The 18,987-nt window shown below is 35.1% G+C and overlaps 1 protein-coding gene across 1 annotated transcript in view; it reads left to right on the top strand.

Moving 5' to 3' along the window:
- Positions 1-18,987, top strand: part of RASA1 (RAS p21 protein activator 1) — a 58,197-nt gene that overhangs the window by 23,094 nt on the left and 16,116 nt on the right. Inside the window, exons 5-13 of the mRNA XM_063295447.1 lie at positions 1,247-1,364; positions 3,770-3,801; positions 5,384-5,436; positions 6,492-6,642; positions 12,820-12,898; positions 13,846-13,966; positions 15,389-15,545; positions 17,418-17,505; positions 18,147-18,224. Of these exons, the coding sequence (XP_063151517.1) occupies positions 1,247-1,364; positions 3,770-3,801; positions 5,384-5,436; positions 6,492-6,642; positions 12,820-12,898; positions 13,846-13,966; positions 15,389-15,545; positions 17,418-17,505; positions 18,147-18,224 (877 nt within the window). The remainder of the gene's footprint in view (positions 1-1,246; positions 1,365-3,769; positions 3,802-5,383; positions 5,437-6,491; positions 6,643-12,819; positions 12,899-13,845; positions 13,967-15,388; positions 15,546-17,417; positions 17,506-18,146; positions 18,225-18,987) is intronic.

Raw genomic sequence — 18,987 nt, 5'->3', positions numbered from 1 at the left:
TTTAGAATGATAAATAATGCATGTACATTTGCCCTTAATATTTCAGTTAAGATGGTGTTACACCGTATTTACTGATTTAAAATAATTGAAAACTGGTTTGATATAATGGCTTTAATAATTCTTTTCTTTCAATGTGAAGCCTGCTTGTACGAGATAAAAATAAAGAATGTAACAAAAATTACCAAAATAATTGATCATTAAATTAATAGTGAAGTCAGCCAAATTTGTTGAAATGATGCATGCAGTTAATGTAGTATAAGTTTAGATTTAAGGAAAACACATAAATACTCCAGGTTTCTATTTAAAATACATTTGTTTTAAGCACCATCCACATCTATATGTAGATACCCAAGAGTTAGTCCCACTGAATTCAAGCAGATGTACTTCTTAGTAAACAATGTGGAGTTGCATGTTACCAATTGTAATAATGTTGAAAGTAGGGATGTGTAAAATTTGGCAATTGCAGGAAATTTCTGGAGAACTCAGTAACATTCTGTTCCTGTTGCCACCATGCTGTTCTGGAAGCAGTGCCAGCTGTCCCTGAATACCTTGTTCTGGACACAATGACCACTTCTGGCTTAGAGAACTTACTTTTAAAAACTGCATAACCTTCCCTGAAATGGCATGGTCTGGAAGGGAAATAGAACATCCCTATTTGAAAGGTAGAATTGTTTTTAGGAATATTGGTAACCATATAAATACTTTGTTTTTCTGCCATGTCAAGCACTTGAACTACAGATGCCATGCTCTCATTTTGTTCTTAAAAATTCCTACAATTTTCCCAGGAAGAAGTTCATTGCAGCTTGATATGGTAGGTCTTGAGAGCCTTTATTGCTAGGATCAATGATCAGGATTAAAAATGAAACATAAACAACATATAAAATAATAATCAGAGTGAAATGTATTCCACTGCCTTCTTTAAATCCATGAGTATCAGCTTCCCTGAAGATAATACATTAGTACAGTTGCACAATGTATTTCTCCATATCAGTATTTTAGAATATAAATCCTCCAAATAAATAAATAAACTATAACATAAAACATATTTAAAATAAAATAACGTTACAACAAATCATCAGAGTTTCTTATTGAATAACTGGTAGGCTGTGGTTTGGGGGCAAAATTATAAGAAGTTCGTTTAATTTGCGAAGACAGATCAGAAGTTAGGTCAAGTTGATAAAAGTGTAACTTTGCTTGCTTGAGTGTTGATTTAAATAATTAATAATTTTACCTTAACTACCTGTAGTTTCCTTAAAGGAGACATGTTTATTGTCCACAATGAATTAGAAGATGGATGGATGTGGGTTACAAACTTACGTACGGATGAACAAGGCCTTATTGTAGAAGACTTAGTAGAGGAAGTGGTAAGTAATGTTATACAAGAAGCATTTAATTATTCAAATAATTTTAAATTAACAGAAAACAAATACCACACTTACAAGTATATTTGAATTTTTTACCCTATCCTTCCTTTTGATGGGAAATAGAGTCAGAAGGAAGATTAGGCACAGGGATTTTGTTTATTTAATTATATGACTGTCCACTGTGCAGAAATGTTACTCCAAGTGGTATACAGCAATAAAAACAAAATCACAGTATCCCCAACAACAACAAAAATTAACAACAAAAGAAAAACATACAGTCAGGGCTGTACCAACTTGTATTTCACTTCCGAGGACTAGGTCTCCTGACACCTTGACCCCAATGTCTGAGGGAACAGCCAGATCTTTAAAGTCTTCCTGAAGGCTAACAGGGACAGTTGACTCTCTGTGGGGGGGTGGGGAGTAGTTTGTTCCACAGGGCAGGTACTACAACCTAAAAGGCACACCTCCTAGGTCATGTCAGATGGTACTGTTTCAAGAAAGGGACCTGGAGTGTGCCCACTTTCTTGGAGTATGTGGAACAGGCAGAAAGAACTGCAGATAACACAATCCTGTGCCATGATCTATAGGTGATAACCAGCACCTTGAATTACACTTGGGAGCCAATGCAGCTTGTGGATTTACTTGGGTGTACCAAGATGCCCCATAACTACCTGCACTGCTGCATTCTGGACCAGTTGGAGCTTCTAAATGGTCTTCAAGGGCAGCCCCATATAGAGCATATTGCTGTAGCCCAGCTAAGAGGTGACTTAAACATGAGCAACTGTGAGCAGGGCCTCCTGGTCCAGGAATGGGTGCAGTTAGCACACTGGGAGTTGTGCAGGGAACCCCCTGGCCATAGCTGCCACCTGCTTTTTGTTGGATCTTACCTATCTCTTTTACTAGGGTTTTTCAACAAGCTGATCCCCATTATAAAAGTGTGTTATTTTATGTTCTCCTTTTCATAAAATATACTAAAATAGTAATTGACTATTCAGAGTACTGAACAACTACAGCTGTTTTTGTAATTGTTCATTAATACTGTGTATGGAGAGGATATTATCATTGTATCTTGTTTTCTTAATATGTCTGTTCAGGTAGTAACAGCAAACCATGTGTTCACGAATTATCTCCTTCCATCACATACTCTGCCTAGTGTTACTTCATTGCATGTAAATAACTGTAATAGAAAGTGGGAAAGACCTTGGGAGACTGGGCGAAGAGATGCTGCTAAGGGAACAGTCAGATAAGAGACAGTATAGCCTACAACTTGATAGTGGGTGGGGCAAGAGGCTCCATAGTTTCTCAGGCAGAAAGAGATGGGGGGGTGAGAATTGTACTTTCAGACTTGCAAGATTCTGTCAATGTAGCAATACAATAAAGTAGAATTAGCTCATCTGTTGTGATTCCTGTCTGGTTTACCCTGTGAGGCCGACAATAACTGAGTTTCTGTTTGCTGTGCAAACTAGCTGTTTATTGTTGTTTGAAGGGCAAATGGAAACTACATTTGGTTCAGACATAATAGATGACTGATACTAATCATATAACTAAGTGCCTGGGAAGGGAAAGTATGCTAGCAGAGAACATATTCCTGGTGATAAACCATGGATTGACACTGCATATGAACTGCGTAGCAGTATAACAACAACAACAACAAAATACTATATTTTAGATTGCCTCTGAAACATTTGTTAAGTAGCACTGTATTCATTGCAGCAGTGTGGGACAGAAATGCTGAAAATTTGGCATTTGGTTTATATGTCCTAAGTGACTGAACTTGAAAGAAAACGAAAAACAGTCTTCGGTAAGGGTACCTACCAGTGGCATTTGGAGTATAATTAAAATAAAAGCTGTGTAAAGAGATTTCCAAAATGAAAATGAAGTAGTTTTTTAAATTTCCTGCATGATAGGAACAAATGCAGAGGGCTAGTTTGAGGGGAAGAAAGGTTGCATTTGACTATCCCAATATCTTTTAAATAGTGAAATGGTACATTTTTCATTTTAGTTTTTGTAGATGAGCCAACTGAGTGTTTTTCCCTAGCACAGGAATATTGGCAACATATGTAGGAAGCTTACCAAATTGAAGCTATACTATCAGTCAATAATTGTCTCCAGAATATAAGGGCAAAATATCTCAGGTGAGATATATTTCCCGGGGCAGACCTAAAAATATTTAGATCTCTTTAAGTATCATAGACTATAATCCTTCGTAAACTTTATTTGCAGAAAGCTTTATTGTCTAAAGTATCATTTAATTCTGAAGAAGCATGATAGACTCTCTTAGTTTCAGAACAACCTAATGTTTAAAGTTTTAAAATTGCACTAATTATTTTTTTTCCTAAAGAAAAAATAACATGGGTCACTAAAATCATTTTGTGTTCATACTTTTTGTAACATATTTTCCTAAGGGAAGAGAGGAAGATCCACATGAAGGCAAAATGTAAGTGTAAAATTATTATACATAATGTAAATATATGTTCTTTTAGAATGCTGATTCTTGATTTTTTATATGCCAGAGGCAAAATCCCAGAAAAAAAGTATGCCCAGATGCATATTGATCCTAATTATTAACAGTTGTGCAATACAAATAAAGCAAGATACTGAAGCTGAGTGCTGAATTAGTGCTATTTTAAAGTGTATAATGTGAAACTTTAGGACTCTTGAAAAAAAACCTATATGTCAATTTTGACTCTTTAAGTCATATCTGGATTGCTTTGTTCAGTATTAGTCACAATATTTTAGCACTGAGAGGATTAATTAGTACAATGGAGAAGTTCAGATGCTTGAACAACAAGGTATAGGACGGAAGGAATGAAGTATATTCATCTGGATAAAAGAACAACAATGGAAATAAGGCTGGCTTTGAAATGTTTTGTGAACATTTAATTTTAATTTAATTTCCAAATTTAGAGGCCACCAACTGCTTGATGACTCTGGGCAACTTACAAATGAAAAAAGAAAACATTTCCAGATACTAGTAAAAAAGAACCCTAGCTGACTGAAAAACAATACACAGGCCATTCAGCAGACATCGTAAATGTAACAAAAAGGTGCTACTCCAACCACCCTATCCCAAGATCTGGGAGAACAACCACATTTTTAACAGTTGCCTAAATGTCACAAGGGTGGGAGCCACAAGAATCTCTCGACGGACATTGTTGCAGAGGGCAGGAGCTGCAACAGAGAAGGCCTGCTTCCTGGGTCTCACAAGATAACACTGTTTAAGCAAGGGGATCCAGAGCATACCTGGTCGTTTTGATTGTACCAGAGAAGCAGAAACAATTGGAGATAGGCAATCCCTCAGATAGCCAGGCTCTGTGCCATGAAAGGTTTTAAAGGTTTAACCAACACCTGGAATTGCACTCGGAAACCAACTGGCAACCAGTGCAGTTTGCAAAACAGTGAGGTCATATGTGGTCATAACATTTTATTTTTATTTATTTTATTTTTATCCTGCCTTTATTATTTTTACAAATAACTCAAGGCGGCAAATATACCTAATACTCCTTCCTCCTCCTATTTTCCCCACAACAGCAACAACCCTGTGAGGTGGGTTGGGCTGAGAGAGAGTGACTGGCCCAAGATCACCCGGCTGGCTTTCATGCCTAAGGCAGGCCTAGAACTCACAGCCTCCTGGTTTCTAGCTCATTGCCTTAACCACTAGACCTAACTGGCTCCCAACACTCCCCATTACATTCTGGACCACCTATAGCTTCCAGATGGTCTTTTATTTATTTATTTATTATTCAAATTCATGATATAAACGAAGTTGCTGATTTATATGATATTTGATTTGGGAAAGAGTAACAGTTTTAAAATTATTATTTATAAGATCTTGTTGATATTTAATCCAACTGATATAAAAGAATCTGAATATTTTTAATATTATATTTCTGGGTTTTTATAAATGCATTTTCATCTAAAAAATAGGCTCATTCTTCTATCATTTATAGATATGTTTCCTAACGCAAACCAAAGAATTTGCTACTAATATTTCCTGGGGTTTTTTTGTATTCTTTAAGATGGTTCCATGGAAAGATTTCAAAACAAGAGGCTTACAGTTTGCTGATGACAGGTACTTGTGAATTTTAATTAATTGAATTTCTGTTAATATGAAATGTAGGACTGTATGACACTTTGGCTCTATCTCCAAATGTTGGAGCATGAAAGTCAGAATGTAGCATCTGTCTGCAACACCTTAGAGCAGTCGTACCTTTTCTAGGATCTCCAGAAACTGGAAAAGGCAGTGGCACAACCTCAGGACATGACACAGCTGCAGACTTGTGTAACGTTCACATTCATCATGAACCAAATTTTTTTTGGAAATTGAGTCCAAAGCAGTGCACAGTCCTAAATGTATGAATATCTTTTGTACTGAGTGCTGTGATTGAATTAAGACTTCTTTAAAAAAGAAAGAAAAAAAAGGTTTCATTATAGACTATATAAAACACAGTTGTGTAATACACATGTAACATATTTGGTAGAATGGGGACTGCAAAGTGTCACATACATGCTTAGGTCAGGATTTTTCCTGTTTTTTAGGAGTTTGGGTGGGATGGGGGATTTTCCCTTTTTTTAAAAAAAAACGGTTAAACCTATTTTAGGGCTTCTAATACATTATTTATGTGTTTCAATATGGCAAGGAAATTAATTGCCAGTTTCCCACAATTAGTACTAAAATTCATTGGAGGGTTCTACAGCATAGTTTGCAAAGGAGCAGTTGAGGGAGTGCATATGGCTCTGGGATTGCAGTTTCTCATCTCATGTCTAAGATAACATTTAAAAATTATTCACTGTAGTAATTGCTTAAATTGTCTACTATAAAAGTATGTTCTTTCAGCCAGGGTTCTGCTCGTGAATTAGAGAATACTTCAGGGTATAGAGGGATTTATTTGCAAGGCAAGATATATCATATGGGCTTGACTTTTCTCTTTCTTTTTTTTTTTTTTAGACATTCCTTACTCCTTTATCATTGCTTAATGAATAAGAGTACCCTAGGAAAAAAATGACAATAGTCTTTTTGCAACTGATTGAATTTTTCTCTGCTGCACGCTAAATTCCAGGCTAATGAAATAAAGCTGATAGATTTATTAAGAGCTGTACCTTTTCTTCCTCCTTCTTTATAATTAGTTGGTCAAGTATCAAGCTTTCTTGTGAGACCTTCTGATAATACACCTGGGGATTACTCTCTCTACTTTCGTACCAGTGAAAATATACAGCGTTTCAAAATATGCCCAACACCAAACAATCAGTTTATGATGGGGGGCAGATACTATAACAGGTATGTTGCAAACATATTCTACAACTTGTGTTATGTTGCGTGTTCTGTTAATTGCTATTAATGGTATATAATGAATTCTTTCAGGGTTGGTTTATTTGGTGGGTTTTGGTGCTTTTGTGGGTTTTGGCTTTTTTGTGGGGGGTATTATAATTACCAAAATCATAACATGATTTGAAAGATGTAGAATTTATGATTTGAAAGATGTAGAATTTAAAATGTGTATAATAGATGAAATAGACATTGTGTACATGTATTAAAATGAGTAAGAATATGTGTCAATTCTCAGACAAATAAATTTATTCTTAACAAATAAAAAAGGCTTGGCCATTGGGGCATAAGAGCAGATTGTGCTATATTTCTTTTAAAGCATCATTGCTTCATCACTAGACACTGAACTTAATTTCCACATGAAAGAAAATTTAGGACATAAAACTGCACTGATACTGAGTACCTTTCATTCTTATTTTTCAAGTTCTTAAAAGTATGTTAATCAAGACTGTGTTTGAATAACTTTTAGTAGTGCTAAGTTTAGTTCTCCCTTCCAAAGAAGATTTGCCCTAACCCAGATAATGGGACTTGGACATGCCAAACGTGAACCAGGGAATTGATATCCATCCCAACCGAGAATTTCTCTCGCTTCCAGCTTGACTTCTGAGTGGTTAGAAATCCTGCAGCTGGTGTGACTGAGAAAGTATCAAGTTCTCCTAGCTGAGAAGGTCATTGGACTGTCATAGAACTTCAAGTGGAAGATGTTATGAGGCTAAACAATTGGATCCTTTTGCATATCCCACATACAAGCTACTTGAGTATCTTCATTAAATCTGTCTGGCTTCCAGACATCCTCATTGAAAATCAAGCTAGCAGCAGAGTCAGCCTTTTTGAAGGTAAACTATCTTTTGCCCATTGTCTAGTTGTCTAGTTCTTAAGGGTATGGCAGTAGAAGCCTCCCATTTGAAAACTTTGGCATGTATGAAACAGGAATCCACAGTCCTGAATTAAGCAATAAACATCCCATTTCTGCAGGATCTGATTTGTGTAACTTGACAATGAGGGAAAACTAAATAGAGGTTTTTTTAGAAAACATTCTCATCTGAAGCCATCTTGAATTATACTGTAGAACACTGTATATTCCACTTTTTACAAATATGCAGCTATTCTTAGTGGCTGTTACAAGTAAAATAGTTCAACCTTAAGTTTGTGTTTGTACCCTCATTGTTTAGATACTGAAACTGCAGTCTGATTTAATCTGTGGTACACTGTATGAGTGGAAATGTACTTATGCAAAGCATCCTGCTGGATCTCAGCAACTGTTTCCTACTGCAGCAGCTGTTTATTCTTTTTCCTGGTCTGATCCTGAAAAACATGGGAAGCTGCAAAGGGAAGAGAAGAAGCCCATTACAAAAGTCAAGTTTCTCTGAACCTAACCCATTATTTTTACGTCAACTTCCCCAAAAAACACTCTTGTATTAATTAGTTGTGGTTTTGGGGGTGGGGTTTACTGTGTATATTGTTAGTTAAAATTAATACCTTTAAACTGCAGGTATTGTTCATGATAGAGTTTCATTCATATAAGGTTTTTAATTTCTTGTTGCAAGTTATGGTTTCATTATTGGACAGATTCTACATATACGTGTGTGTGTGTGTGTGTATGAGAGAGAGATAGATCATTATGAAATTTTCAAAATGAAAATACCTTTTGCAGAAATAGAAAACAGTTGATGTGTCTGAGTGTTAAAGCTGTAAGGGATGCTTTCTGAAGTAGTATTTAACTCTTCCGAATCCAGCACTCAAATTATCAAAGCAGTAGATCCTCTTGGAGATTCATTATGAGCAACTTGAAGGCCTCCCCACACAATCTGAGCATGCACAGACAGATCTAAGCTTCATTGGCAGACTGATAAAAATATGAGCATAAAATCTAAACTGAATATTATTTTAAATAATTACAGTATTTGACATATTTGATGGGAACATGTTTTATTAAAACTATAAATGTATAGTTGCTTATAAGGATCCAGACAGAGAGCTCTGAATTTTACCATTGGTTTTATGTACTTAGGATATTTAAATTCAGTTTTTTCTTTTGTGCTGATGTCATTGCATGTTTACATTATAATTGAGAATGCCGAAAAGAGGAAGAATGCTGTGTCAATATTGTCTATGCACAATGATTGTATTCAAGTGCATTTTGGTAAGCATGATGTACAGACTTGTAATGATGTGGCCTGCAAGATTTTTTCCATAACTGTTCAGACACTGGCCTTCAAATGCAGTTTTATCCTGCCTCTCTATTATAATTGTTCTGGAGTATATAGTAGGAGAATTTAGTAGGTCAATTGGCACTGGCACACTTTTGAGTATGTCTTATGTAACTCTTTAATATATCTTATTTCAGTTGCTCTGTGACAGATGATATATTTCTGTTGATGTTTGGCTGTGTTTGCAGGTAGTTCTGCCTACATCAGGTAACAGCACCTAGCCAATCTCTGCTGCTCTTGAAAAGCTAAATAGTCAGACCTGGTTAGCACTTGTCTGAAAGACCGCAGGGACATCTAGGCTTTGTAGGCTAGACTGAGAAATCAGAAAAGAAGGGTAATAACAAACCAACTGCTTCCATACTTTTGCTAAAAATGTGCTTATATAATTAACAGGAGACAAACTCAGCTCAAAGGAGTCTTAACCTAAAAATATTCAGTATTTTACCAGATTTAATTTTTTTGTCCAAACGTTTTATTAATGTGTTGCTTTAATTGCTAGGTTTTAAAAACCAGTTGCTGAATGCAAAAAGTATGCACTATGCATTGCCATTAGGGAAAGGAAGGGGTATGCAAAATATTTCATACACGATCTCTTATGTGCACAGAACAGCTTTTTTCTGACAACCCAAACCTGAACTGAAATCTATATTTGTGATGTGAAGCATGGACCAAAATGGAGTTATTATAGGCCACTGGGGGGTGGGGTAGGAGAAGAGTAGGGAAACGAACTGGTGTTGGTATCTTTAGCAGCTCCCAGAGCCTGCTCCTGGTCCACTGTCTTTTTTTTTTCCTGGCCTTTTGATTTGAGCAGGACTAATTGGCTGGATGTACCCTTCTTAATTCCCCACAATATATATGTCAACCTGATATTTAGAAATTTCCAATCAGACTTCTTTGTAGCTGCCTGCTAACGCTCTGAGAAAAACACTAGGCTATAGGAAAGAGGAGCATAAGAACATTTTACAGATGACCTCTTCAAATATAGATCAGCCACTACAGAAAATACTACTTCCCTCTCCCCAGCCCTCTTCACTTGTAGATATAGTATAAGAGAGCAAAGATTTGGTAAATATCAGATTTCATAAAGTAGAATGTGTTGGTTTTATTGGGCTAAGTCTCTAAAAATATGGGAAGCAGTTTTTTGTATAAAGCTTGATATATAATAAATCCTTTAAGCATATGAGCAGTATACTTCTGAAAATGTAACTTAAATCATACATTTTACCATTGGTTTTATGTACTTAGGATATTTAAATTCAGTTTTTCTTTTGTGCTGATGTCATTGCACGTTTACATTATAATTGAGAATGCCAAAAAGAGGAAAATGCTGTGTTGATATTGTCTATGCAGAATGATTGTATTCAAGTGCATTTCAGTAAGCACGGTGTAAAGACTTGTAAATGATGTGACCTGCAAGTTTTTTTTTCCATAACTGTTCAAATATTGGCCTTCAAATGTAATTTTACCCTGACTCTCTATTACAATTACTCTGCAAACTTTTCAGTGTAAATATGATTAAGATTGGATATGATATTTCTGTTTTCTCTTTTAGAGGAAAACCCCTCTCAAGGCAGTTCATAAAAAATAAGAAGAATAAGAATAGATTAATAATAAACCAACAGCTAATAAAAGCAGCATTTAAAATATCCCTCAACCTCATACTAAAATCAGACATTTCAAAGCAATATAATCAGTTAATAAAATGGAGAAAGAAATTGTATTTATGCTTGAGTACCTGTACTTTTGAAAAGTACAGGTACTCAATGAGACTGAATAATGCCAGATGAGACTGAATAATGCCAGATAGAAAACCGTTCCATAGGAAAGTGGGAATACAGTAGAAAACATACTGTTCCTGGTGTGAGCCCACTTACCTGTTCTCAAAGGAGAGCAGTAAGAGACATCTTCTGTTCCTGATATTAATGTATGGAGAGGCTGCTACAGGTGAAGATTGCCATATAACTTGGTCCCGGACCATTTATTTTAATTAGAATTTTGTGGCTTATAACTTTTTCTTTTATTTTAGGCCTATGTTTCATGTTGAAGAGTTCAGTATTATTTGTATGGTCCTAAATATTGAATATACAGCCTTGTGTGGCACAGAGTGGTAGGCGGCAGTATTGCAACCGAAACTCTTCCCATGACCCGAGTTCAATCCCAGCAGAAGCTGGATTCTCGGGTAGCCAGCTCAGGTCGACTCAGCCTTCCATCCTTCTGAGGTTGGTAAAATGAGTACCCAGCTTGCTGGAGAAGGCAATGGCAAACCACCCCGTTATAGTCTGCCAGTAAAACGTTGAGAAAGTGGTGTCCCCCCAAAGGGTCAGACATCACTTGATGCTTGCACAGGGGACCTTTCACCTTTCAAATATTGAATACATTAAAATATATAAACTCACTAGATTTTTTTTTTTTTGCAAAATTTAAAATGTGGTTTACTTTTCAGTCTAAAAATTCATATACCTAGAAATAAATTGTATTAATTATGTGTTATTAAATATAGTTCTAAGAGGATACAGTTGCATGCAAAATATTTCAGTGAATCCTTAAGTGAACAGAAGCTGACACAAGTGTTCTACATACTTGTTTATGCTCAATTGTTCAAAATAAGAAAAGCAGTAAATATGGAAATATGGCAGATGGAGAAATTCAGACACCGAGTTAATTCAGTGCTACTTTCTTTTTACTGTAAAGTTGTTGCTGAGTGCCCCTCCCTCCCTGCAGGTGGTTGACTCATTAAGTCTGCAAGGAATTAGAGGTAATTCTACAGATGAACAAATATTCTGATCTTTCTAACTTCTCAGGATGTGATTGTTGTTCTGTAACCATAGACATCTCTAAGTAATTATCTGAGCATTTGAAAATGAAGATAATTTTTAAAAATCTATGAACACTTCCAGCTAGCAATTTCAGCTGTGAGAAAAGTTAACAAATGGAAGTCACATGGAGCTGTTGAAGTGAAGACATGATCTGAAACACAAAGGAAAACCTCTTCTGCACTTGCCTGAAAACAACTCTTATCTGCAAAACAGAACCCAGAGATCACGAGTAATGTGCTGAAAAAATTAGCTGACACTGGAGTAGTTGTACAGTGTTGGTTAGGCAGTAATGATCTGCATGGGTGAGTTGTCTGAAGAAAACATTTTCTCTGACCTCGTCACAAAAGACATTATCTAAAGTACACAAAAGAAAACCTTGATAAGTCTGGCACATTTTCGAACAAAGTGCTTTGAAATGATAGAACGTAATTGAACTGTTCAGCCACAACTACACAAGGTACATTTGTAGGGAAAACAAAAAGGATGAAGCATTTATAGCTAATGTCCCACAGTCAGTGATGAAGTTGAAAAAAAGTTGGATATTTCAGAAAGACAACCTGAAATGTACCTCCAAATTAACCATGAAGTACTTTCAGGGAAGAAAAATAAGCCATGAAGTACTTACAGGGAAAATAAATAAAAATAAAGTCAGGTCTTCCGACTTGAATGGTAGTGAAAATATGTCAAGAGATCTCAAACATGCACGAATATTTTTGAACTAAAAGAGTTCTTCAAGGAAGAGTGGGAAAACTCCACAAAAGCAGGAATAGAACGTCTTAGCTAAATACAGGAAATCTTTGGAACCTGTGATTTCTGCCAAGAAAGGCATTACGGATTGCTAACTGGAAGAGTGTCCAAACTTTTGCACCTGCCATATTCAGTGTTTTCTCATTTTGAATCTGTAAACAACTGCACATTAATAGTAAGAATGCATTTAAATTTAAAGAACAACTTCTGTTCACTTAGGGATTCATTAAAACATACAATTTGAGCAGAAATGCCTAAACTTTGGCACCCAACTATATTTTATAGTCGTTCTATTTTAGTTTTATAAAATTGCATTAATTTCTTCAGAGACTCCTGTTTTGTTTTGTTTTTAACAGTATTGCAGACATCATAGATCACTACAAAAAAGAACAGATTGTTGAAGGCTATTATCTTAAAGATCCTGTTCCAATGCAGGTAAGTCAGTACATGAAAGCTTAATTGTAGTTAAAGGTTCCAGTAGTTGCAAAAAAGAGACAGTGTCATGAGGAAAAGATAGGTCATTATTCTTTATCATTTATTCTTGAGGAGGTATATTTGGCTTTGTTCTTTAGTTTTCGACAGAGTCGTAATTGATATTAATGTTAGTAGTGAGAAAATTGCTTTTTGGTCCAAAAAGCTTATTCTATTTTGTGGGTCACTTAAATGCTTATCATTTATAACTTTATTTTTATTTGATCATCTTTCGAAGTTCACATTGTTTTATTGTCATGCATCAGAATATGACTCATAATAAAATCCTCAACAAATATAAAAAGCAAAACATTAATCATCACACTCATTATTAATATATTTACTGTTATACATGGAAAAGAAATCAATCTCAAAGAGATCCCTTGGTTTGCAGAACTATGAAATGACAACAAACCAAAATAGGCCAGGAAACACAGTTAGTGCATACAGAATACCTAATGATAATCGGAAGGAATGGAATAGAAGGTTAGGAGAAGAGTAAAGGAATAAGAATGGCTGGACTTCCAAACCGGAATATGAAACATAGCCGCTTGCTGCTGATCCTACTTGTAAAATTAAATAATAAAAGTAGAGTAAGTGAAAGTTTAAACCAATTTGTTAAAGCATAAACATTTCTAAAATGTTAAGAAAAAACTTCATCTGATTCTTACTGTTTCCTTCTATTGTTAATTTGGCCTCATTGGATATGGGAAAATGGATTAAAAATACATACAGAGAGGAAGGGAGAGGGGGAAGTATAGAAATTGCTGACAAAAGTTATACCAGGAATTTAAGATACCATATCTTAATTAGTGTCTTGCAGCAGCATAAACTAATCAGTAGGCCATAGTATGCACTGTAGAATTCTAGTGTTTCAGGTTGGAAAATTAACATACGTTTTTTCTTCCCAGCATCAAGGACAAGTGCTTAACGATGTTGTAGATGGAAAAGAAATCTACAATACAATTCGGCGAAAAACTAAAGATGCATTCTATAAAAATATTGTTAAAAAAGGATACCTTCTGAAAAAAAGTAAGTAGTCACAGTTTTTTGTGTTAAGAATGGCAAGCCTCAACAAGTGCCAGCAAGCGCTTGTGTCCCAGCATTCATTCTCTCCCTCAAGCGGCAGCAATTGCTCACCGCCCAGTGTTCATTCGCTCCCCAACTACCTTCTTTCCTAGTTCCCTGCTCTGACCTTTCTCCTTTTGCACCCAGTTGCTGTGACTAAGCTGAGGCGCCTGGTTCCTTTTTCTGTCTTCCTTTTCAGACCCAGCTTCTCCAGCAAACACGTGGCTCCTTGAGCCTTTAAAGCTACATTGTCTTCTTAAACCTGCACTATCTTAGGAATGCCTTCGAAAAAACACTTCAGCTTGCTTTGGAAAGTTTGCTTCTCCAGGAACTGGCTTCGTGCAAAAAATAATTATTATTATTGCCCCTTTGCAGTTTGGGAAAGGGGCAGGGCTGTGTAGGAATTGGTGTAGGAATCTGTAGGAATCTGTTCCTGTGTAGGAATCGGTTCCTGGAGAAGTGGCTTGCAAAGGGGCAATAATAATAATAACCGACCTGCAGTTCTTGGTTAACAGCCACAATGGGGAAAGACGGTATCGTGGTCGCTAAGCAAAGCAGTCACGTGACATTTTGCTTAATGGCTGCATCGCTCAGTGACCTAAATTCCAGTCCCAATTGTGGTCATTAAGCAAGGATTATTTATTTATTTAATTTTATATCCCACCTTTATTATTTTATAAATAACTCAAGGCGGCGAACATACCAAATACTCCTTCCTCCTCCTATTTTCCCCACAACAACAACCCTGTAAGGTGAGTTGGGCTGAGAGAGCATGACTGGCCCAAAGTCACCCAGCCAGCTTTCAGGCCTAAGGCAGGACTAGAACTCTCAGTCTCCTGGTTTCTAGCCTGTTGCCTTAACCACTAGACCAGACTGGCTCTCTATTACTTGTGCATCCACTGACAATGACCAGAATCTTGTAATTGTTCATACATATTGTGTAGTAGATACATAATGTAATCTTACTTACTCAGCCTGTATACTGTATACAGATTGTAACTGAATATTACTGTGTTTTAGCTTATATTTATACATTAATATTCTTCTGCAGTTGCCTTTCTCTTCTACTTACTGATGTATAGAACTTGAAGCTTTACAAATCAGAGTTACGGTATAAAAAAAAGAAAAGGTCCAGAAATGTATGAATTAATTCATATCCAATCTGTGGGAGATCTTCCATGTAATCAATCAAAATTTGAGATTGGGTAAACATTTACTTTATGTAACATTCCTAAATTGTTAAAGCTCCATTTAGATTTTTTTGGGGGGTGGGGGGGTACCTTAAACAAATGAGTACAGGATTGACAAAGATATATTTTACAAGACAGACTGTCAGGGATTTGATGGAAGGAAGTCCACATGCTTTATCCTGCCTTTTGTTTACAGGTAAAGGAAAGCGGTGGAAGAACTTGTACTTTATTTTAGAGGGAAATGATGCTCAACTTATTTATTTTGAAAGTGAAAAGCGAGCCACTAAACCCAAAGGACTGATAGATCTTAGTGTATGTTCTGTCTATGGGGTACATGATAGTCTGTTTGGCAGGTAAGATACTATATTCATTTTTGATAACCACCATTTTCAAATATTTTAGGGATGGTTTCATCGATAATGAGGCAAATAGAAAGACACAGCTCTGACGATATCTGATTGGGAACTTAAACTTAGAGTATACACAGCAATGGCAAAACTAACAATACACACAGACACACAATAGAAGTTTAACTAAATTGAAGCAAGAATGGTTCCCATACATACAATACATCACACAGCATGGCAAACATAATCACTTACAGTTTGGCTTCTAAGGTGGCCTAAATGTCTACAAATATTGCAAATTAGCAAATGTTCAAAAAGGGGGAAGTCAGAAACCTAATAGTATTTTTTTTCCTTTTTCCTCTTTTTCTATTTTTTTTGGTATTTTAATTCTTGCTAAATTTGCTCTATTCATCTTTTTTCCCCCTTTCATTAATATGTGTGTGTATTAACAATATAGTGGAAATTTTAATATTAAGTAATTAGCTTAAGACCAAAATCTTTATTACATAACAAATTATTTGATGCAAGACGCAATGGTTTTTTTAATGTTATACTCAACTTTGAATGAAAAAGCCAAATAATGTTAATGCTTGTAATATTGATATTCTATATTGTAATTAATATTGATAGAATACCTTATATTTTCTCTTCTCTGTTTCCAGTACGCTAACTTATTTAAATAATAGAATGTCAATGATCTTAACAATCAGTAAAGTATACAACTCTTGAAAACAAAAAGGCTACTTACGCTGGCTCTTGAACAATAGAAAATACATTTGCCTCATTATCTTTTTCTCCTTTTTATTTAGTGTTGTTATAAATCTTGATACATGTTAGAGCCAGCGTAAGTAGCCTTTTTGTTTTCAGGAGTTGTACACTTTATTGATTTTTAAATCTTACAAGGACCAGAAAATGATGAATGTTACTAGAAGGAAAATGACCCATTTTTTATTTTTGTTTGTGCTTTTTTAGTGGGAGAGGGGCTGAGTCACTGAAAGAACATTAAAACTACCAGATGTTTTAACATGCCATTTAGTGATTTATCTATTTATTTTAAATAGTGGAAAAAGCACACTTCCAAAAGTTCATAATTTGCTAGCATTGGGATTGCATATGGCCTATGGATTGCCCATCTCTATTCCAGAGGATAGGACTTGAATAATTGAATTAAGGATTTTGACTACCTTTAAGGAAAAGATAGTATTATAATGTGTATGACATGAAACAGACTTTCTAGGAGTTGCTAGAACAGAAGCCAGTGTCCCAAAAAACCTGTAACTTGTGTTTATTTACAACACAGGTACTATGTATGGATGGTGTTTGTTATACTTAGGATGTGGAAAAGTCACAGAAAATAATTTGTTTTAAATTGTTGGATTAAAATTCTGCTGTGCATTTTTTGTAACATTCAGTTGAAATATTAGATTATCTTAAAACATTATGTTCTTTTTCTATCTTTCAAAATTATTTTTCAGTTTCTTAGTTCTTGAACATAAACATACCAACATCAAGCCTGATAGTAGGTGCATTTTGATTTCCCAAAAAACAAATTAATATGAAATGTCATTTTAGATTGGGAAAGACTGTAACAAGTTAAAACTGACCATTCAGAATTCACTCTACAAATAATACAGTTTTTGGGGTCCATATTCACTTATCCTTAAATGCTGCTATTAATGTACATTCAGAAGAGATTGTGCATATGAATTATCCATTAAAAATATAGGTATATTGGGAAAATAAAGAGGGAATTTAATGTATTGCAACAGGAGAGTAATAATGGTGAACATATATGAGAGTGAAAAACACTGCATTTCCCAGGAGTGACATCAGCATTCTGTTAATAGAACTCTGTTTGTTTGTTTTTCCTTTAAATAGGCCAAACTGTTTTCAGATAGTAGTTCAGCACTTTAGTGAAGAGCATTACATCTTTTACTTTGCAGGAGAAACGCCAGAACAAGCACAGGTAAGTTTTTTAAAAAAGAAACTTATTGAAGTAATATGATTAAGATGGCAATATATGACATGTTTTTATGTGCTGTGGTAAAAATCATTAGACTATATTGTAATAATAAGCTTGATATAGTGATTTGGACTTATAATTTTTGTGGTCAAGGTTTTTGGTTATAGCAGTGCTAACCTTTCCTAATAAGGTTAGTATCATTTTCTTATATTTTTCAGTTTAGAGTGTGTGTGTGTGTGTGTGTACAAAAAAGGACTTTTCCCTTGTAATGAGATTGACATATAGCTTAGAGAAGCAGTTTATTAAAAAGGGGAGAGTTGTGACTGAAGAGTTCAGTTTATGAGTGAACAAGAGCAGATACTTACAGAAACAGGGCAGTCAGAAAGAAGTGTCTTCAGTTGCCTTCATACTTTTCCTCCTGGTAATTAAATGATTAATTGATTATGATCACTCTGTTTTTCTGCATTAGGAGAAATAAACAGAGAACTGTTATAACAAATTAAACTTAACTAAAACACTTAGATATTTGTTAAAAGTTTAAACATAAGTGCAGTTTTGTCTGTAATCCTGTACCCATCTATGGACATATAAAGGATTGCACTGTATGGGTGGAAACTGATGATCTGAGATACTTTTACTTGCAGGACTGGATGAAAGTTTTGCAAACATTTTGCAATTTACGAAAAACAAGTTCAGGAACATCTAATAAGCGCCTGCGTCAGGTAACGTATTCTCACTGAAATTGAAATGTTCTTGGTTGAACTAATGTATTACTTGCATAAAGATGATTGTAACATTTTTTCTCAGAATAATGATAGAGACTTCTTTACCATGTATTTTAAACAATTTAAAGGTTAAAATAAGGCATGAAATTAGATGGAGTTAACAATTTTAGTGCATACAATTACTAAATTGCTTTTTTAATAATGAAGTCGAAGCCAATATGAAAGTCATGAACTAGCCTACTAACCAAATTCTAAGAAAAAGCAGTTATATAAGTAATTATGATGCTAATTGGCATTTTTCTTGAAGCAGCATTTAAATATGATGTATATTATAATACAAACAGAAATAGAAAACATTGCACTAATTATATTGATTCTTACTTTAAAAGACAAAACCTTCATTGTTAATTACTAAGTTAATTATGGTACATAGAGTTATCTTAGTGGGAATTAAGGCTTTAAACTTTTTTCCGAAGAGAAAAATAAAAAAAAACCATTCTCCTTAGATATTTCCACTGAAGAACTTTGTCCACTGAAATTTGCTGATTTTTTTAGAAAGAAGATAGGTACTTTTAACTGTCTTACATGTAGTCCTTGCTTAACAGTAATTCAGAGTGGGAACTCCATTGCTAAGTGATGTGGTCATAAAGCACAACTGTCAGATTCCTCCGATCAAAAGGTTCACAGAACCCCTTATCGGAGCATCTTCCATTACTTCCTTATCAATGGGGTAGACTCTCTGTCGCCAGATGGGAGGGGG

Source organism: Candoia aspera, chromosome 2 (assembly GCF_035149785.1).
Source record: "Candoia aspera isolate rCanAsp1 chromosome 2, rCanAsp1.hap2, whole genome shotgun sequence".
Taxonomy (NCBI): domain Eukaryota; kingdom Metazoa; phylum Chordata; class Lepidosauria; order Squamata; family Boidae; genus Candoia; species Candoia aspera.
This window is presented reverse-complemented; position numbering and strand designations above follow the sequence as displayed.